This window comes from Ptychodera flava, chromosome 13 (assembly GCF_041260155.1).
Source record: "Ptychodera flava strain L36383 chromosome 13, AS_Pfla_20210202, whole genome shotgun sequence".
NCBI lineage: Eukaryota > Metazoa > Hemichordata > Enteropneusta > Ptychoderidae > Ptychodera > Ptychodera flava.
In genome coordinates, this window is record NC_091940.1 from 27,199,161 (window position 1) to 27,222,382 (window position 23,222).

Below are 23,222 nucleotides of genomic sequence, written 5' to 3' on the forward strand. Positions count from 1 at the left end.
TTGATCACACATAGAAAAATTCAAAAAAGTCTACTCCGTTCTGGTATTTTATGTGCATGGCATTGTATATGGAACGGCATCAAAGTAAATGTGTTTATTGTTCAGTTAGTGCAATCTGTCTGTATTTGGTGCACCTAGCTTTAACCTACTTTCCCTGGTTCTTCCAGCTGTATCAATATGACGCAGTATGATTGCCTTCATCACAGGTGACGTCATATTGCCTTGTGAATATTTATATTTATTAATATGAGTCCAACCCCTCAACCTCGTTTTTGAGATGTCCTAGTTTTCCCCTTTCCATATGAAAGTCAAACTCTAGAAATTGGAATCAGTGCTTACTGTAGAAGACCTAAATTTCTAATTAATTTCACTCTTCCAGGGGCTTTTTTGTACATGTACTTGTAACACACATAACTATATATAACTTTGTATATAACTTTGTATAACTACATTTACTTGTAACACACATAACTATATATAACTTTGTGTATATGTGTGTGTGTGTCTACATACACACTTATATACAGTATCACACACACACACATACACACACACACACACACACACACACACACACACATATATATATATATATATATATATATATATATATATATATATATATATATATATATATATATATATATATATATATATATATATATATATATATATGAGAGAGAGAGAGAAAGTCAATATATTTGGATTTTTCATAACTTCGCTAGCCATGGGTGTTTTTTGGGGGGTTAGGGGGGAGGTATCCCCTTTTCTGATCCAACCAAATCATGTGGACTGGGCACTGAGCCTTTACAGGAATGTAAATGTAATGTTGACATGAATATATAATCAAACCTTTGTACCTATTTCACTGAGACCCTGTAACCCTGACCATCTGGCCTTGCTGTTACAGAAACCCATAGAAAATAATGAGTAAATTGTCAATTTTTCATTTTATGATTTTCGGTATCTTCAGTGTCAAGTTTTAGCAATTTTTTATCGTACTATCATAAAAAGGTGATGTATAGGCTGTAAATTTTTTGTTAATGTCTTTTTTTTTTGTATCTTCAGTGTCAGGTTTTGAAATTGCTTATACCGCCATAAAGTAATGCCACATTGTCCATTGTATGGTTTTTGATATTATAAAGCAAATGTGGAGTTATGGTCTGAAGGCACAACCTTCAGGTGTGTATGATGTTTCATGGTGAGTCAGTATTTCACTTCATGCTGGAGATGCCATATTATTTACCAAAGGCAATATTGATGATGCTACACAGGAATACCCAAATTTCTCATAACCTTAGGCTGTCATAAGCAATGTTGGGTTTTACAAGCCAATATATAAGGTAGAATATGCCTCAGGGACAGATATTCGGACTCTCAAACTCTTACAATTCTTTTCTGATATACCACTTGTGGGGTTCATTTTAAAGCTCTTGGTATAAGAAAACTTTTCACTGGCTTAGGTTTTTTGAAATTTTGTTTTTCTCCATAGAGTTAACACAGGGGATGGCAGCCATTTTGAATTTTAAATATCGGTAAATCTTGGGTTATTTGTATCTCTAGTGCCAAACTTTGCATGGTGACCCCAGATTTTTGTTCTTGATTTTGAAAGAGAATGTTCGAAAGATTCCTCAAGGAAAATTTGAGCAAAAGTTGGTTTTCACTTTCAAGGCGCGTACTACCTTAAACAATAATAGTCTATCTGGCCAAGCCATGGAGAATGTTGTGCTAAATATCGAAAATGTACAGAGAGCTAACCAATATATTAAATTTCAATATCAATTACCATTGATATTTTATGATGCACTACAATATTTGGTGCCCAGTTTAAAATAAGTACAAATTTGTTTTACTATGTCATCATTCTCAGTCATGGAAACTGTGCAATTTGAACTTACTGTTACCATCGTCATAAATATCTATTTTTGGATATCAACAACGCAGTCATAATATCCATTGGGAATTTAACATTATCAGTTTATCAGCAGTTTTCACCCCTGAGTGACAAGGTTGACCTCGAGTATTTATTTCCCTTGTTCAACATTCCTGAACTGCTTTCCTGTATTTACACTGCCATTAATTGTCCAATTCTTCTGCTCAAAAAAAAATGTTTATCTGGATAAAAATAAGTGTCGGATGAATTCAAAGGACTGTTTATTTACTGAAGTAGATGTGATGTGTGACGTCATTAGCAACTCTTCATTACAATGGTGGACTTATAACAGTTGTTTGTCTGATGTGGTGTTAGAAAAAATTTGGAGGCGTAGATATTTTCTGTCAAGAGGGTTTACTCACACGAAGCCCTAGGGTACTCATAACCTTAAAAGGGGTAAACACAAAATCTCTTTGGTGGAGTACATCGCTTAGTTACGCCTGATAGTGCTGTGACATGTCAACTCAATATGTATTGCCACTCTCCATGGCACACATGGGTTTCATGTTTCCCTTCGACATATGTTTCAGTTCACACAAGCATGTAGGCAGAGTGTGTTGGAATGCCAGGCTGTTTGCCCAAAGGATAACACATGCCTGCTCCTCATAGCAGTTCTCCGCTACCAGTCAGTTGAACCCTGTCAGTTGAACCGTGATTAGTAGGGGAGCCATGATACGACGTGAACTGGCTAATGGCAAAAACTTTGATGTGATAAAAATCAAACTTGTCCCTCTATGACACGTCCTTTTCAATTACTGGTCTGTGGTAATTGACATTACTATTGAGAGCAGTTACACTGATTTTGTTAGTTTTTTACACTTTTGGCAGTTGGGGTCCTGCCAACAAAAGGCATAGCAGGGGCTTTGTGGGGTGAGAATTAAGACCATTTCTATGTAAATGCAGAAACTCTGAGAACTGTAAACATCTTTCTCTTAGAAAGACTTCCAATTATTTATCTAGGCAGGAGTACATACACAGCTTGTTTATAAACTTGATCCCATCTGGGCCCGCTGTTTCCATAACAATTGTCATGGCAACTCAGGCGGTCATGGCAACATGACAAATTCAGCAAAATATGCCCTCCTTTACTGTTCATAATGTCACTTTCTAAAAGCATAAGCCTTTCTTCACAGTAACCATAATGTTGGAATGGAAATATTGATTTTCCTTATGTCATTATCAATGATTCTTTTCTTGCCGTCTTTGCTTTATAATCTGGTGGCAAAAATTTCTGTGATTATAGTTATTATGCTAGTTCAATCCATATTTTCTGGTGCTGTAACATGGAACAACTCTGTAATAAATATTTAGCAAACTTCATTGAGGATTAAGCTCAATACCATCTACGCCATGGCTGTTCTGAAAGACATTGAGTTATGAGTCAAATCGGCGAAATGAACCAGCTTTGTCATGCGACCCAGAAACATTGCCATCTGAGTACGTGCCTGCAATTCTTTGCTTTTAAAAACCATTTTTTTTTTCTCGGAAAACCATGAGAACTTCCAAATAAACGACTGAATCAGACAGTTCAAAAGGATCAGGCTTCAGTTTCGACTGCTGTCAGCTGTGTTCATGAAAGTCAATAGGCCATCAATTGTACTGTGTTGTTTTGCAGATGTGTTTCCAAACCATTACTCCTCCAGTATCTTTCAAATTGCCTGTAAATATCAGAGAGTCAATGAAAGTGCCAATATAATCTGTCTGTATTTATCCGAGAATGATGGGAAACAGCCTTGCCACCTCAGATGTCAAAACACCGTGACACAATCGTAGCATAGAAGTCTTTCAAACTTTTGATGAGTACCCAGTTTTAACTGAGAGGTGTTATATTTCTGTATTTCTCATAAATCACAAATATTGTGTATTCTTCCGACTCCAAGGCTTCAACATCAGGTTGAATTCCAAACTTCCTGGGCATGTTTTTTTGCCCACAATCTTTTTGTATGTCTCCTTAGTGATTCAGTTCTTTAGTTTGCTGTTGATGGCATGACCAATAATTGTTGTTGTGATCTGGAACAATACTTCTGCTCTTTGGAAAGCGCTTCTGCAAATTGTCAACTCTAAATATCATGTGAAGTTAAGGTGGTCTGGCAAAATTTTCTACATCTGGACTGTAGAGGGCAGTTGTCAGGTTCGGTGCTGCAACTGTGCACTGTGTGTACATGTACTGTGTCAAATGCATGGCAAACGCGAACAGGTATTTATTTATACTGTCTTTGTGTAAAAATTATGTAACACCATAGTAGAAGTACTTTTCTAATTGTATATATCCAGTAAATTTATGTTTGCATGCATAGATATTTTAAGTTTGCTATCATGTATTCTGTCAAGGCACCATGCAAGCACTGCAAACAAGAGCTACAAAAACTCCATCGAATCTACAGCAGTCTTATTATATATCTTAAGTGTTGAGATGAAATGTGAAACGTATTCATACTTTTTTTTGAAAAGGGTATCGGATAGGACTTTAAAACCCATGAGTTTGGTTCACAACAGAGACACTTCTATCATCTCATAGGTGATTTCAAATGTGAAATTTTCAGCAGGGACAGTGAAGAACTCAAATGTGTCAGCACAGAAACGTGCATGGTAACTAGAATTCGAAATAATTCAGTTGTTCTATGCAGTGACCATATTTGAACAAAGTAAGCCAGGTGTAATAAACATGTAAATAAAAAAAATAGCGTTGCTTTGAAGTGTGAGTTTACATGGTGAAGACTGTTGGTGAAGTCATAGCGCCCTCTACAGGCAAATTTGACATGAATGGGATGTAAGAGATGTTTGTGCAGGACCATGTTTTAATGCTTCAAAAGCCCACATACCTTTCATTATCACAACTGGAAGTTGTGATATAGAGGTGGTTTCAACCGTGTTTGATGTCGTCCATTTCCGTAAACGACAAAAAGTCAAAAACTGCTGAACAGACTGCGTTGATATTTGGTACCGATACATAGACTGGTTCCAAGGTTCCAATTCCGAAAAATGGAGCCAAACGGAGCGCCAGTTAGATAGTTTTGGGAAATTTCTAACCCCCCTTTTTATCTAATTGATTTTAGGGGTCTTTCATATATGTAGTTTTGGAATGTACACCAATCCTGCATTGTGGACTGTTTTATGAGTTGTTGAACAGAAATGAGGTTTTGATGAATGTTAGAAATATGCAGGATGGCTGATTCGAAGTATAAGAGATTTCTATGGTCTTTTGGGCATCAAAAGCATTAAAAAAAAACATATTTCATAGTTTAGATTCTCACTTTTGAGATGACCCTAGGCATTTGTTAAGTAAACATCCTTGAGTCAATATACAGACTTTGACATTCCAGAGATTAAGTATCCACAACCTCACATGTTACAGTCTTTCACTACAATGGTATGGCCCAAACCCATTGTTATCAATGGAGAGTGTGGACCTGTCTACAGGAAATTGGGGTGAACAGGTTAGACAATGACGTTACAAGTTGTAGGTTAGTTATCAAGGTAGCACCAGCATAGAGTCCTGAGCATCTGTCCATGTGTTCTCACAGCAAATTACAGGGAAAAAAATTATTTGAGAAGTTTCTCTCCTTTAAATAGAAGTATATTACAATTTAAACCTGTCATGGATAGATTGCTCTCAAATGATCTGAAACACAGTTATTGCCCATTAGCAACAAATCTATAGCAAGATTTATGTAAAGTTCATGAACTTACACAAGGTATTAGACAAAAGATGACCATGACTTTGCTACTTTTCAACATTTATTTCAATCAGATTTTCCCAGCTACAGTGTAACCAGTCCGGGTCAGCTCCAAAATTGGAGACTCATTATGATAATGTATTCCGGCATTCAGCCAATCATCGACCAGATTACATCATTAATAAAGTACAGGTCACGCTGGGTCACAAATTACCCACCAAGTGTGATCGGCAGTTTTGGGCCGCTTATTAAGCCCCTGTCTTGTGAATTTCGACGAATTTCGACAGTCAACATAATCCACGTGTTCTGCAGAAGGCCATGTCCAACAAGGAGTCCGATTAGTGAACAAATATTCGAAATATTGACGATTCATTTCTACCCCCAGTTTATCGATTTCGCTCAAGTACCGAGAATCATTTTGTGGATGTTCGTCATCTCTATTAGAAATACTGTTATAAAGATTATTTGTGTAGGTACGCGTATAACATTTTGCAAGAAAGAAGAGCAATGTCAGAGCTTTAAAACGATACCTGTTTTGTAGTTGTCAAACGCAGACTAAAAATGGTACGCGATTTTGAAAATGTGTTGACAGAGTGGCCACACAACTGTTCCCCATACGGTAGAATTTGTATCGCTGCCATCTCCGATACAAATGGGGTATTCTGAACGATCTGTGTAGGTACACGATTTATATTTCGCAGGACTTCAAGCCAGAGTCTAGGAATCACAGCGATATATGGGGTTTGGTTGTCTTAGCCAGAATAAAACTGGTACGCGATTTTGAAATTGTGTTTTGACAGAGTGGCCACACAACTGTCCGACATTATGACAGAATACGGCGCGGGAGTCGACACAGTATGGCGTACGTAACGAAGGACGCATGTGGAGGTTGCCAGGAAATACAATTTTTACTGATGGCGCGCTGGCCGCTGATTGGCTAAGAGAGGGGGAAAATATTATGGTTAAGCGTCTCCAATTTTGGAGCTGACCACGGACTGATAATTTTGTAATCTTAATTACTGTCAACTTAGCTTTATTAACTTATTCATACTTCATTATTCTTACACTACTGTTATACCTTATAACCACAAAATTTCAAGAGATGCATATATGATTGTCACTTAACAAACAATTTACAAATATGTCTTCTGCTTTTTCTCCATATACATATACATGTCTCTTTTCTCATAAAAATGAGCTTAAAATCGCAATGTGAAAAATAGTCTTTCAGCTATATGTTGCTCATTGACTTCGTGGTCTGTCTAATTCACAGTGAGTGTGGTTGTTGATAAATGCCGACAATACTAGGCGTCATTATGTCCAAGCGCCATTGGCGGTATTTTTTAACATAATGACCATAGGTCATTATCACATCTGGAAGTTGTGATATAGGGTTAGCTTCAACCGGTGGTGGACAGTGTCCTTTTCCGTAAACGACAAAAAGTCAAAAACCGCTGAACAGACTGCATTGATATTTGGTAGAGATATTCAGACTAATTCCAAGGTTCCGATTCCGAAAAATGGAGCCAAACGGAGCAGCGGTTAGATAGTTTTGGGAAATTTCTAACCCCCTTTAACTAATTGATTTTAGGGGTCTTTCATATATGTAGTTTTGGAATGTACACCAATCCTGCATTGTGGACTATTTAATGAGTTGTGGAACAGAAATGAGGTTTTGATGAATGTTACAAATATGCGGGATGGCTGATTCAAAGTATCAGAGATTTTCATGCGCTTTTGGTAATAAAATTGATAAAAAACAACATATTTAATGTTTTAGATTTCTCACATTTGTTATGACCCTTAACATTACAGACTTGATGACATAACTAACTGCTTGACCTGTTTACTGGCGCATTGATCTAAAGACAAAGATCATTTTATTTTGTAATAAGGACGTGTGATTTCGTAAAACATAGTCTATTAGCCTGGAAATGTGATTTTTGCGAATATTGCTTACCCCACTGACAAACAGTGTGGTTTGAAAATGGCTGGAATTCGCTACTTCGGGACTTTGTTTTCTGTGTGCATTTACTGACAAACTCCAAACCCGCAGCACCTACCCATTCAGTATTTCATGTACAGGTGTACCCAGAGATAGAGTAGTTTCACAATGTGCCAGTTGTGATCAAGTACCATTGGCGCTATTTTTTGTAAATAGCTTTGGAGGAAAATTTATGAGAATAAGCATTGTTGGAAATGTGTAGAATGACAGTAACAGAAAACTGTTTATAACAACAGAATGAGTTTTCTTTTCTCTGAAATATATTTTGTAATTGTGGCTTTGGCAATTGATGAATGTATTGAATGATAGTTTGGGCAGGTTGTTCATCTCAAGGTAATTTATTGAACTTATGGAAATTTTTGAAGGAGAATGAGAGATTAACACTAAATAAATAGCTGATGTTGTTGTCAGCAAGAACTAGAGGATGGAGGACTGCGACTTTATCGGATATCTAGTGTGAGATTAACAGGTGAAATACTTCCAAGAAACACCTTCCATTTTTAGCCAATTGTACACTACTGCTGCTGCTGATTGTTGTCAGATTCAGTGCTGCAATATTGTGATTCTTAATGTCGGTCTGTCATATCAGGGGATAGCTTTGTTCAGTTTGCATGTTTTTATATTGATAAAATGTATGCATCTGAATTCAAGCCTTGTATAGGACAAATGTTTGGTTAAAAGTAAGAACTCTGGAAAGGTAATTGTAAACTTTATGGTCCAAAAATCTATGATATGAATGATAGGCTCCCATAGTTATTATTATGGTATATCACTTCATTTGGGATGACAGTGGACATGATGCACATTATAAAGTCTCTATTTCTGTTCCAATCCTGGGTACTTTGTCAATACTCTACAGGCTGTTGTATGACCTTTAGCTTTAGGATACTTTATATCAGCTGAAACTCTGCAGAAACATAAAATTTGCTAGTGATGCGGGTGTGCATCGCAGCGTGATGGCCACATCTGAGTTGTACACAGGAAACAACACTGTCAAGCACTAAGCTAGAAGAGTAAAAAAATATTTTCCGGCTCTTTGTGACTATGCCACTCGTAGAATCACATTCAAGTTCAGTTTTTTGGTTTTGATTTCAATGACACCAACTTTTGTGAGAGTTCTTCCACGTAAAGGGCCGGCTGTGACTGCTGATAAATTTTTGCTGTATTTATGTTTTTAATAAACATGTACATGTTGAGTTGACAAGCTGAATACAGTGTATCTCAACATGCTTACGGGAGTAGAAAAGGAAACTATAGTTGATGTTGAAAACAAAAATATGAAAAAAAAATTATCAAAAGTGACAGCTACCATCCCTTCAAACATGGATAAGCCAGAAATTAAATGAACTAGGAAATATACTTTTTGTTTACACAAACATCTTTCTCTCTCAGTCAGTTTTATCACAGAACATGTTACAGATATATCATGTCAAATTGCAGCAGATGTCCATGTCCTGAGTATGACCTTTTCCATGTGTAAACACTTAATTTCTCATCATAAGCGGTAAATGAGGCGTTTTATTGATGATATTAAAGTAAAGTCAGCCGTATCTTTGCATAAATTTCTCTAATGAGTTTCAAAAATAGATTCTCATATTAATCAGTAAATGAAATAGTTATTGCAATTATAATAGAAGTAGGTTATAAAGTATACATAGGATCACCTTTGACATTTTGCTTGTCTTTCAACTGTAGCAAAGTAGACGGTATAATTCCCTTCTCCTCTGTCTCCAGTTACCAAGATGATTGCTTTGTGTCTCATCAGAGGCGGCTCACCGACCAACTTTTGTGGAACCGCAGAAATTTGACATTGTGTAAAAGATGTGTTGCGGCACGTGCCCTGTTCTTCCCAGGCAGATGAAACGCCTCCCTGTAGTGTTATGATCTTCTAAAGTTTCACACCAATAGAAGTAATGCTATTAGGCTATGACGTTCAATTGTTCACCAGGATGCCTGATCAGTGGCGGAATTCCGACCTTGCCCTGTAGTTGTGCAGTCAGTGAAAATGTTGGAACACCACTCTTGGCCTCAGATCATTCTCAAAAACAGTAAGAATTGTGGGGGCCTGTTTCAAATCTTTCCTTTGAAAAGGTATGAGGTAGACAGACTTTCTTGGTAATCTCTAAACCAACTGAACAGTGGTATGGCATGTTATCAAATTTGTGACTAGAAGTGGATGAGTATTTAAAGGTTTACAATCACCTGTAATCTAATATGCCCATATATGGTCAAAGGGGCGTTCCTTGGTATTCAAAATGTACATGTGAGGGCGCTGTTATTAAAAAGCGGGCCACCCGCTTAAGTCTGTGATTGGTCAGATTTTCTCTTTCCATGGCAACTGTGGCCAAAATGGAGACAGGTGACAGTATAGCTTTAATACTTCTCGAGATGTATCGCATAGAAACGCACCGTAGCATGTGGTACTTTATGCGGCTCATGTTTTCTTTATGACCAATTTCAGCCTTGAAAGATGTAGAATGCAGATTAAGACAAACATTGTCCTTTCCTTCAGTGTAAATTTCTGAAAAAAAAACATATACATTCCATTGCAAATAACTTTCAAATATATGAAATGAACCAGTTATGGAGATGCACAACACTGAATATCTACCTTCTGTCTATATATATATATATATATATATATATATATATATATATATATATATATATATATATATATATATATATATATATATATATATATCACAATAGAAGCGCAGTCAATAATATAAGAAAGAAATGAACATGCCACATATCCTGAAATCTAGCACACTGACACAACTTTTTGAATACGTTTTTCAAAATGGCATCTTGTACCAAGTCTCTTGGGAAAGTTTAAAAAAATGAAAATATTACAATTGCATGTTCTTGCATTATTTGTACATGCCATTAAATCAAATTGGCTAATGAGAACAAAAGAAGTTTTGACATGATGTTCAGAGTGGGACAGGAAACTGTATTCTACAAACAGAACAAACATAATGGAAAATAAATCAAAAGTGAATGTGAAGTGGGCTTTGAACGTGTAAGTACTAAGCATTCTGACCCTTTTACCGCCATGGTTTGGCCCAAACCCATTATTATCAACAGTGATTTGGACCTGTTTACATGGAACTGGGGGTGAACAGGTTAAATGAAAGGAACACATTGCAAAGAAAGAAATGTGCACACAGTAGCTTCCTGTTTGTGGAGAGCATACAGTACGGTGTATTTACTTTGAATGAAAAGCCTTTTTACTTAGGAATTTTGAGATCCCTGAAAGAGTTATTTTGAAGTCCTCTGCCTTACACGACTTCAAAATTTTATTTTTGATACAGTGCAATCCAATGGTGCAAATCATTTTACATTTTCTATTTTTCTAAAGAAAAGTGTGTCAACAAAACCGATTTGAACTCCGTGAAAAGTTTTATGGTGAACCTGTGAGATAGATGCCCTTCCACCTTGATTCCCCATAAGTAGGGCAGACAGCGACACAGTAAACACTGTGGGTTGAACCGACTTGTGTTCCGGTGAAGGGTTAATGACACCGACATTATCAGCAACCATAAATAAAAAACCCAGGGATGCCATCCCACCTTTAGTCAGCAGCCTGGTTTTACCGGGCACCTTGAGCCAGAAATGATGTCAGTATGCATTCTGCATCGACACTCTGTCATTTGGTTTTACAGCAGTTTTATTCCAGAAAGTTAAAACAACATTGTACACGCAATAGAATTAGGATGCTGACTTCTGAAAGGTCTGAAATAATTCATTATTATAGTGTTTATTCAACATGACAAAGTGTGAATACATACATGTAGATGTACATCAAAACACATTATGCCTAATTCGCAAAGTTAGCTCTCGTTATTTTCAATAGTATGTGACATTTTGAATCAAGCAATTTAATTTTCTTGCCAGAAACACTCCTTCTCGAAGAAATTCAAACTGTGCCAGGATCTGTTATCTACTCACTAAAATTATAAAGGTAGAGCAGTAAGGCAAGGATTCCCAAAACATGTGAAAATTTTATAAATCTGTTAAAAGTAGTTAGTTTGAAAGCTTTCTTTTGTGTTCTCATGCAATGATACCAAGCTGTGTCCACTTTGAATTTCTGCTTTTTACCCCATTAAAAAGAAAATCTCATCTTTACTTTCAAATACCCAACTTGCAGCCATCTCTCTCCCTCTCTCTCTCTCCCTCTCTCTCTCTCTCTCTCTCTCTCTCTCTCTCTCTCTCTCTCTCTCTCTCATGCACTCTTTCAATGCCAAGCTTAGCTTATGGACCAAATTTCTGAGTGTACAGGTCCACCCAACCTGTTGAGAACAACTTGGTTCTATTAAGTTTAGAGGTTGAATAGTAAAGGGCAAACCCTCTATTGCTGTCAAAGTTGAGGATAAGAATTAAGATCTGTGAAATGGAACTGGTGCTAAAAGTCAGCATTGAAAGGGCTTCCCAGATTATATACCTCTCAGTGTAGACTATCTTACTTGACAAACAGAGATCCACACATAAACTACATATATCAGTCAAAAATTAAGAGTAAAAAGCAATACTTACCACTGCCATGCAGGCATTCTTATTCAATTTTTTACTTGCTCTGAGGTGATACGTACTCTGTGGCTGTTCCTGAACTCAATCCACTTTTTTTTCAGAGTGTATTACCGTGCTTTCACAGCTGTCAAGTTTCAGTGATGTATGTATTAATTGATGTTGCAGCTGTGCCTTGCACTATGTTCTCCTGCAGGCGTTACGTGTAATGTAAAAAAACATCTGTTTTATACAGTGGTTCTAGGCACTCCATTTATTGCTGATAGCTTATGAGAGCAGTAAATATCTGGTTTTTCTGCCTTTTTTATTTATGCCTTTTGTTTTTCTCACTTCAGAATATTCCTTGGTTGTGTACAGTCTGTAAAAACGATTTGTGCTCATTTCTTAGATGACGGAGGAACTTTGTTGAAAGGTGCCAAGTTTTTTTTTTGCAGTCATGTGAGACATGCTACATGAAACTTAGGTGTCGTTGCCTACCCCGACCCAATTATGCAGGCACCCACAATGCAGTGTGGATAGATTTGAATAAATGCATAATTCATGTTATGCAAATGGTCAGTGGTAGCTTAGCTGTACATGTATGTCAATTGCTTTCCTAGCTGTTGTAGACTGCCTTATCCAAGGATCAGCGCTGTTCTTGTCCCCCTTGTGTAGAGGTAAACTTCTCCTCACTCTGCAGTAATGGGTGCCTGGTAAGTGTCATTCTCCCCAACCCTCAGTTTTCTGTCCCCCCTTCCTCCCTCCCTCCAATTCAATGTGGTCAGCAACACAGACCATCGGGATAGTCTGTCACTTGGTTATGTAAGCATCTATTAAGCTTTACTGCACAGTTGATAGTATGGTTGCTCAATTCACGTCACCAAAGCAGCAGTGGTGTACATGTTTATGGAGTGTAATTGAATGCTGCCTCTCAGCTGAACCGAAGTGTGTGTGTGCTTGTGCCATGGAAGAGTTATATTTTTTGACCTCAGATCTTCCCCTACTAATTGGGTAAACTTTCCAACTGTACTGATCTTATTTAGCTCGGTGTAGATAACAGAGTAATATTTTAAACATAGTAGCATTGGGACGTACACTGAAGTAAAACTCAGTGTGTTCGTAAGACTAGATGACTCCTCTGGCCTGTTGTGTCTGCTTAAGAGGTGGATCCCAGTTGCTGTGAGAATGTGAACACACTATATGTGTTTGTGTGTGTGTGTGTATGAGTGTGTGTGTATGACCTTGTGTGTGTGTCTGCAGCATGAATGTGTTTTAGCATGTGTCTAAACTGACCCAATTATTTTAGACAAATACTAACTGAGTGTCATTTTACAAAGAGCAGAGCCAGGAATTAGTTGAGTGAAGATTTAGGGGCTTCATTGGACTTGTGTTTTGAAATTATGCAAACCGGTAAAAAGTGTGCATTTTTCGCACCACCTTTCACACCTTTACATGCATGTGTCTTTGAGATGTTCCCTCCCACACGTCTCTTCAGTGTCTGTACTGCAAAAGCAATCAAGTATGTGTCAACAGCCAAACTCCTGTGCTTCAGTGTATTTTTTTCTGCAGGGGATGTATCTGAATGAGGGTGGAATAATTTGTACCTGTGAGTATATGTGTGTGTGTGCATGTCTGTCTGTCTGTCGGTCCAGGTGTCTGTGAGTAAGGTTGATAGCCGTGTACCAGTGTGGGGTCAACAATGTTGATGTCTTCATGGCAAAGAGTACTGGACTAGGAGGTATGCAAATGACTTGTTATTGTTCTCTCAAAAGGAGGTGACACTTCTGTGTCCAATAAAGAAGCTACGCTTTTTTTTCTCTCTCTTTTTTTTTCTTTTTTCTGCCTGCCCTGTTAACTGTTTCTTTTATGGTTTCTCAGTGATCTGTACCCTGTCTCTTGACGTCATCCGAATGCCATCGCCAATAATTGCCGGTCACATTTCCATGTATTCATGTCCTTGTCGGTCTCCAAGATATCGCCAACCTTGCCTGGCCTGGATATCTCCATTGTCAGTGTATTTCTTGAGATATTTCCTCCCTGTCCAATTTTTTTTTTTCTCCTGTGTTTTCAGATTTTTGTGTGTTTGAAGCAAGCTAATGACTAGCCAGCCAGGATGTTGTGAAATGTTTTAACCCTTTGAGAGCCAAAGTCAATTTTTGTCACCTTCATAAGATAAACACAAGTAAATTTTTTTTATCAAAATTTTGCCAAAATTTTGATAAAAACTGTAGTCAATGAAATGTGATATCCATTTGGTCTAAAATTATCCCCCAAAAAATACCAAAAAATTCATTAAATTTGGTAAAATGTTGCACTAAAATTTTGGTGGGAAAAATGACAGCACTCAAAGGGTTGAGGGTACAGTCTGGCAGTAGTGTAAATGTTAGTTGAATTGTCGACTTGATCTCAGATATTTGTTTATTAAGGATAACCAGCTTGTGCAAAGTTTCAATTAATTTTTCAAAATAATTACGAGCTTGTTCTCCCAAATAATTAGTAAACAGCTATTTACCACCTAAAAGTTCAATGTCAACCACAGACCTACATGAAGAATTGACCTACAGCTATAAAGTACTATAGAAACCCTCCATGAGATTCAGATAGCAAGACGTCGTACAACCCATCCGTGAGAAATGACCATATACAACACTACACAATTTAAATGTGAATCAGAAGCCCTTTAGGTAAATTCTTTTGCATCAAGTCCACTGTCAAATTATGAAGACATCATAATCAGAAAGCTATCGATTCCACAGTATCCTTACTTCAGTAATAGCTCATTGAAAGCAGATTTTTTGTAAATTGACTCAACTTCTCATCCCCCATATGTTCCACAATAATATTCCTTTCATATGCTCATGGATGAAACTTTTCTCTTTGAAATAGCTACAAATTTGCTGAAACTCATGAACTCATAGACTCTTTGAAGCCCTTTCGCTACGGGGCATCACACGCAAAAGAGTACGTCATAGACGAGATGGTTCAGTTTCTCTGGTAGTATGAAAAAAAACATTTTATTTGGAATGACGATAGCACGAGACAGTGCGTGCATGTCAACTGGCAGGAGTTTTCCATTGACAGGGAAGAGTATGACGTCATTGGGGAGTCTGTAGAGACCTCATGTCTGTGTTGTACCCTTGGTTACCAGCATGTGAATCGGCCGAAAGGTGATAAAAAGCGGTCGTTAGATTTCTTTATATTCACAGAACAAAACATGACAATACAGTGAAGGAATCACCCCATAAAAAATTGAGCTAGATTTTCGACATATGGGATACGGTGTATACATTTTGTAATGATTGAGTTTTTGTTTGCGAATATCGGTCACATTGTTGCCAATGTCGCCGATGGTTTCTACTCAGCCAAATATTTTATCACTCCTCGGCTTTCTCTAAAATCGTGATAGTCTAATAAATCCTGAGTTGAATTTAGAAAAAAGAAGTCCTTTATGAATATCAACATTTTTACAGAACCATTGCTGTCCATGTTCCATATTGAAGATAAATTTAAACAAAACCAAAATATCTGCATGACTAAAAGCAAGTAAAAAATAAAATATTCGCAGAAGAAGTTACTCACTTTACTAGACTGATACAAATTATGTCTGAATATTTTATTTTTCTGTACTGAAAAGCACTTGTTGGAACCCAAGGAATACTAATTTACATGTTCAACTATTCAACATTCTGTCATATTTTAGTGTCAATTACCATGTTCCATACTGTACATAGTACACATGACCATGAAAGATACAGTTTAAACATTATACATACAGATTTTAGTGGCACAGGGAACGAATATTTGCCAAAATAACCAAAGTGAACCGGAAATTTTCAGTTTGCTGTCGGTGAGCTGTAGGCTTGGTTTCAAATATTGATTAACAGCATGCAGTGCATTTCATACAAAAATCAGTCCAAAAAAAGAGAATAAATTTGGGCTTGTGTATATTTTTATCTGGTTTTTGTATTACTCACTATCAGGTATTCTGAGTGGCTTTTGTGCTGTAAAATATGAGTTGAATTGACAGTGCAGTATCAATTAATGAGTCTAGCCGGGATTAAAGACCTTAACTATAAAGTAAATGCCAAGGTTCATGATCTCAGAGTTTACATTAAACAGCAAGAGACACAATTAAGAAAAGTTCAGCATTTACCAACGGCAATTACTGCCAGAAACAAAGAAAACAAAATTGATGGGAAAATTTTTTTTTGAAAATTCTACGACAGTGTCCCGTGCTTACACCTTTTGAAGGCCCCTTTGTGTTATATAGGTGAGTGCATAAGGGAATGGCAGCCACAAAGCAGTTAATTTGAAGAAAATCAGTGACTTGTTATACCGTTCATAAGATGCCCGTGTTCTTTCTCGATAATTAAGTGATCTGAGTGACAGCGTGCAACGTTGAATCTTTGCGACGGGGCTAAATTTCACCATGATTAATGTGTGGGGGAAAAAAAGACATCCTCCGAATATTGACGCCGTGGAATATATCAGTTCTAAATGTGTTGATCAGCCACGCAGTGTATTATGGTTCATTTTACTGCAGTTGAGGGACTGTTTGGAGTTTAGCAGAGATGTTATATTAGTGAATCGACAAGTACGCAGCATGCTAGCACAGTATTAACATATGCAGGAGAAATTGACAAACCGTTGAAAGTGTTATAGAATAGCTACGTTACAACTTATTCATTTTGTAGTTTGTTTATTGTTTATTTATTTTATATGTAATCGACAGAATATATAATTACGAACCATTTTACTATAGTTCAGTAAATATTCATTATTTCTGTTTCACCAACATGCACACTTTATATTAAAATAACATATGTTCCAGGCCGAGGATTATAGTGCTAGATTCTAGCTAGCTATTAATTAAGTATTCCTCAATATCATTACTGAAGAAATATCAAACATACTATATAAATATTCATGCTCAAATTAACCTTTTAGCCAAGGTGGTCATGATGGAATTTTGGTCTGTTTGATCTGAACAGCAGGGGGAGAGACAAAATGTCATTTCAAGTGTTTGAAAATCAGCAAAACCAATCATGCATAATGCCAGATGATTTCTGATAAAACACATATTTGAGTTCTTTCCATGTGCCTCCTCATAAAATTTTCCATAAACGGATAAGTATTTATAAGCTTGAAATGCTTTTTTTTACGTGCACGATGCCGTGTCTATTATGCTGCAGACAGTAGTGATCCGCCTAATGATATGGGAGAGAAATAGTTTAATGGCAGAGATGCTTATAGAGAAAAATTACGCTCATTTTAGAATAGAATTACTTCATTTTAAGTTGTACTCACACACTAGCCATAGTGAATGATACAGTGTTGTTTATAACGGCAGGGTTGTGAATTCACGAATTTAATCTGAATGACTTTCTGTACGTTTTTTACCCCAAGATCATTCGGAAATGTTTTTTCCAGATTATAGATCCGTTCATCTTTGCTGATCATTCAAAAAAAATGTAATAATAATTAATATCTCCTAGTAACTTGACAATGATTGTGTCTCGGTGTAGTTAGCAGTAAAAGCTGGCTAAATTGGATGTAATGGAAATGCAAAATTTACAAGGATTTGTTTTGTGTGTGAAGATAAACCTTGAAATCGCATAGGTGTAACACTGCAAGTGCTGAAGGGGATGTGAATTAGCAATTCCAAGTGTTCCCCTGGAGGTGTTAGCCTGTAAGCTGAGGAAACACTAAGGACATATTGCTTGCAGTCTTGGTCACTATCAAAGCATTAATTATCTGAGGATTGTCTCCAAACACCCCCCCCCCCCCCCCCCACATACAGCTCAGAAAAAAACTGTCAGAGAACATGCTGTAAGTAACATGCGATTCGTTGCTTGGAAGTGATATACATGAATGTAAAGTGTTAGGTGCCCGTATATAGAGAAGTAGCGAGGAGAGCTTAGGCCCCATCTAAGACTGAATTACTGAATCAACACGATATGATAACATTTGACGCAGTATTTGTGATGGCCTGCACCTGCATCATCTAATGTAAAAACAGAAATCAGCATAAAGATATATTAACCAATTAAAGAAGAAAAGAAAGTGGATACTTATGATCATAGAATAATATTTTTGTTTTGGAGAAGAGAGTATTGTACATGTGTTTAAATAGCAGGGCGTGTGTCTTATATACAAACTGTATATACGATACGATTAAGGAGTTAATTTGTCAATTGAAGTAAAGATCTTAGCTGAATAATTGAGGTAGTACATGCCTCGAAATTGAAAGACTTACTTTGTTCAAACTTTCTTTGATGAAACTTTCAACCATTCTCTCAACAAAGCAGGAATATAAATCTCGGCTCACCTTGTGAAGTTGGTACTAAAGAAACAAAATACCTAACATTTACTGATATTTGAAATTCAAAATGGCCGCCATCCCTGTGTTAACTCTATGGGGAATTAAATTTTCCAATATTCAAAAAACTAAGATGGTGCAAATTTTGCATACTCCAAGAGCTTTAAAATGAACCCTCACACAGGGTAGATTGAGAAACAATTTTAAAACTTTGAGAGTCCAAATATCCCCAAGATGTGTTCATCCGTAAGTGAAAGATATATAGAGGAGCCAGATGAACCATTATTGTTTGCTTATAATCAGACTTGGGTCTACTCAATCATCATTATGATCAGACCTCATTGGCTGTCAGTGATAGCGTCTTAAAGGAATACAGAAATGTCTCTCTTCTCAGACATCCTAGTTTGTTACAGACAGATTAAGGATTCATCTCTTCAAATTCTAAAATTGAGATGCTGATCTGTAAGAGTGACGAAGGCCAACTGTGTAAACATCAACCTCTTTAGAATATATTTTATGTTGATATACTCAGTTAGTATGTGCAGTTTGGCGGCTATCTTTTCTCAGCTAATTAAAAAATATTGGCCAAAATATGAAAAAGAATTTTTTTTTTGTCCCTGTATTGTCAGCTATAAGTTGGATTAAGCAGTTGGATTAGCCTTTAATGATGTCCAGTATATACTCCAAAGTGGCTTAATCCCTTTATGAACAAAATGTACTGCATACCATCAAAATTTACATCCAACCGTTAAAATTAATTTTTGTCAGATTGCTAGATTATTTATTTTAAAAATACTTGTAAACATAAACTGAGTGGTACCTACCTTTTTGATGTGACATGTATTGCTAGTTGTATCAAAGGTGATGTACCCGATATTGCTTTTAGCCTCTGTACAAATTATTGGCTTTTTCAGAGTTTTTTTTATTCATAACAAAATCAGAAGTAGCTTTGATATCGTCAGGAAAAACATAATCGATTTATACAGCTCATGCTGTTATTTGAATTTAAAGCGAAATTTCGAGGCTTTGACGGTACTAACAGTGATGTTAGGTTTGTCACTGTATCTGTGACATTTGCTGCTGCAGAAATAAATTTTGACAAATTGTTTATTTTCTCATCTGTCTTTATTACTGCAGCTCTCTGTTGGATGCTTGGATGTGATTTTTAGTGGTTTTGTTGAATTTCATAACATGGATAGTAACAAAGGTTTCATGACGGCCATTCCTGTGAGACCATAATACTGGAGGGTGTAATAAAAAGTATCAGAGAAAATATTTATCTTTGCAGGTAAATAAATAATGGAACCATGATGTCATGAGAAATCTGAGCTGTGTTGTCGATGAAATAAAGCCATTATCATGGATGAACTTGTCAATGAAACAAGTCTAAGATGGATAATATGGAAGGTCCTATGTGCCCCAAAAGTGAAAGCCTTAAACTTTTGCTCAAGATTTTCTCAAGCTTTCAACCATTCTTTCATCAGAAATCAAGAATTAAAATTAGGGGTCACCATGTAAATTCTGGTGGTAGAGAAACATTAAAATTTACCAGTTTTCCAAAATCAAAATGGCCACCATCACAGTGTTGCCTCTGTAGAGGAAAATAAAATTTTCGATTTTCATAAAAACAAAGAAGGTGAAAATTTTTCAGACTCCAAAAGCTTTAAAATGAGCCCCTGCAAGTGGTCAACCAGAAAAGTAGGACAAATTTGAGAGTTTGAATGTCTGTCCCCAAGGCTCAAAATATACTTACAAGAAATAACAGGTGCTTGTGGAATCTTCCACAGTGGAGTCTGCCAACCAGAATGCAATACCCATACGTGACAAGGAACATGCTAATCAGTACACCTGTTTTCTCATAGCCTTAGGATTCTGTCTTGTGAATGGTCTTTTACTGCATTTAATTATTCATATATTTCTGATCATTTGCTTAAAAATGCTCATCACAATAATCTAACCAATGTACGGGAATCATGGTTTACCCAGTGTCTCTACTACCTCCATGGTTTACCTAATAGAACACCGGTGTAAACAGATATTGGGATGTTAACAACAGCGTGAGAAATCAGGAATGGTCACTAACAGTCTAGGTATGTACAGTATCCAAAACATGACTACAGCAAAGCTAGTGATATTAAATGATATTAGTACTGTCAGATTTAAGTTTATATAAGCTACCCAACCTGCCATGTCTCCAAGTGAACATCAAGTTAGTTCAGAAATTAGAATGAAAATTCTAATAGTTTACTGTTAGTACAGATTACAACATCAACCAGGGTTGACTGAAGTATACAAGCTTGGGCCCAGTCCAGCATGTGTGATGTCAGACAGAATCAACCAGCCCGCTTCTTTGAGGTGTAACTCAGGCCCAGTCTTACAAACACGTGTAGACCAGTATACAGTATCATTCAGACCCTCTATGGAGTATGACCCAGACCTGTATAATCCTGCATGTAGACTGTTACAGAATATCATCCCAGCCACTCTCTGACGTACATTTATACACAGTGTCTCTAAGAATACCATGCAGGCCTCGCTTAACCCTTTGAGTGCTGTTTTTTTCCCCACCAAAATTTTAGTGCAACATTTTACCAATTTTTATGAACTTTTCTGTAATTTTTTTTGATAATTTTGGACCAAATGAACTCAACATTTCATTGGCTACAGTTTTTTATCAAAATTTTGGCAAAAATCTGACAAAAATTGACTGAGTTATATTTTCTAAGGGCGACAAAAATTGACTTTGGCGCTCAAAGGGTTAAGTACAATCCATTCATAGTAGAGGCCAAGAGTCTGTGTAAGCAAGGCTGGCTCCTCACTGTTGAACAGAACAATCAACTGTATGTAGGCCTCCTCTCTTGGGTATCAGTCACCGAGTCAGGCCACATCTTGAATATGGACTGCCACAGAAAATCATTGAGTCCCATCTCCTGGGCATAAGCCAGGTCCAAGCCTACGTACCCCTATTGTATAGTAGAATGCGAAGTCGATGAAACCACACAGGTAATTTAGTTGACTGTGAATCATTACACAAGGTAGGGACCACTGTGCACAGTGGCAAAGAAAGAGGATATAATTGGATGATTCAATATGCAGGAGTGACTCATGCTTTGTAGATGTTTAAAAAACATTATTCAAGATTAATAAAAATGCAAATAAACGAACCACTCGGTAATAACTGCAAACTATTCGGCCTGTATTGTATTCACTTATTCTTGTTTCTTTAAATATGAGGAATTCAATAAAGAGATACACTTGAAAAAAAATCTAAGGCCGTTCTGGCTTGGGATAGCAGATATGCAATTGAAGATGTCGAGGTGGGAATTTTCTCTGGCTAGTTTCTTTTGTGGTGTTCTTGCAAGTGTTCTGCAGTTGGGCCAATGCCCTTTGGCCTGGGTCAGAGGTCACCTGCGATGTTTTTTGCTTTCCTTTCCCATAGCTTGCAGGAAGTGCGAGGCTATGTCTGTGTAGAATCTTGACAGATCTGTATTAATTGTCCAGTCTGAAAGGTGACGTTCCTCTGTACATGCAAGCGTTTGAGAAAAGTATGTTGTATAGTCATATTGCAGTAAAACGCAGTGTACCTCTATGTATGCCTTGTTTGCACGGTAGAAAACCACAGTATCATGTTCATCGAGGTAAATTTTGGTGCATCAGTATGCATCATAGTAAGCCAATAGTATGAAACATGGCAGGTTTCTTTGTATTTTGTGTAAATCTGGTAATACTCAGCGTTACCAAGTGTGTGTTACCATGGTACCCACATACTATGGAGATTAAGAATAAACTAGGAATACAGTGTACATTTATCATGGTCATGTACATGTAAGTGTTGTTTAGAAATCAAGGTATCTTTGGAGTAACATATAATATGAGAATATCATGAGATCAGCTTGACTGGGATGGTGATTTTCAATAGAGGCAAGCATTGCAATCATAAATGTGTAGATCGCCCTAAAATGTTGGTTGTGGTGTGTGAGAGAGAGAGAGAGAGAGAGAGAGAGAGAGAGAGAGAGAGAGAGAGAGAGAGAGAGAGACTATTCTCAGTCCCTGTAATCTATGTCTTTTCCTCTTGAGGCTGTACAGGTTGTACAGTTCATTTAGAAATGAAGCAGGAGAGAATCAAGTAAAATGAGTCCATGGCAGATTTATTGAAGTCCCTGGGAAGGTAGATTTTTTTCCCCCTTTGCAAATTTTTCCCTGGTGCAGCAGTAGACTAATCCAATGATGCGTGACTGTCAGGACGATTAGCACGTCCAGTGTTCATTCCAGTGGAAGAGATAAGTTCAGTCACTTGAAGTCTGCACCTAGTCTTCTCAATTTTATTGCCATCACGGTTTTTAAGGAATCTTCCAAAATGTCACTCGGAAACACTGATATTACTTTCAGTCAGCATTGCGGAGAATTACGCCATGGCTGGGCTGCTGTGTTTATGATGTGGTTTCACATATCCTGTTGGGGTGGCAGAGATGGACGGAGCCTGCACGGAAAGTCCTCCCTGAGTACATGTGACATGCTCAATCATCTACCCGACTTTATCTTCCGGGTTATGTCCATAGAGAGGATAGTACGATTGACCAATCAGCGAACCTGCCGCCGCCAACGTCATGAATACGTTAACCATGCAAACCTTGGCTCGTACATTGCAACGAGTTTGGAACTTTTCGGCTTGATTTCGCCCTTTATTTTTAGCACTGGGTAGTTTTTAGTTGTAGACGTTACGCACAATGTTCAGTGCGGCCGAGATGGTGACCAACACAAGTGGTTAGTACATTGAAA

At 37.2% G+C, this 23,222-nt stretch overlaps 1 protein-coding gene across 4 annotated transcripts in view; it reads left to right on the forward strand.

Annotated features, from left to right (window-relative positions):
* LOC139148021 (NACHT domain- and WD repeat-containing protein 1-like) overlaps positions 1-23,222 on the forward strand; it is an 89,560-nt gene that overhangs the window by 27,856 nt on the left and 38,482 nt on the right. Inside the window, exon 1 of one of the 4 annotated variants that reach the window (XM_070719284.1) lies at positions 12,695-12,837. The exons of 2 other annotated variants lie outside the window; for them this stretch is intronic. In XM_070719284.1, the coding sequence (XP_070575385.1) occupies positions 12,827-12,837 (11 nt within the window). In that variant the 5' untranslated portion in view covers positions 12,695-12,826. Of the gene's footprint in view, positions 1-12,694; positions 12,838-23,222 lie in introns of those variants that run through there. One more of the 4 variants, XM_070719285.1, reaches the window with a different exon arrangement.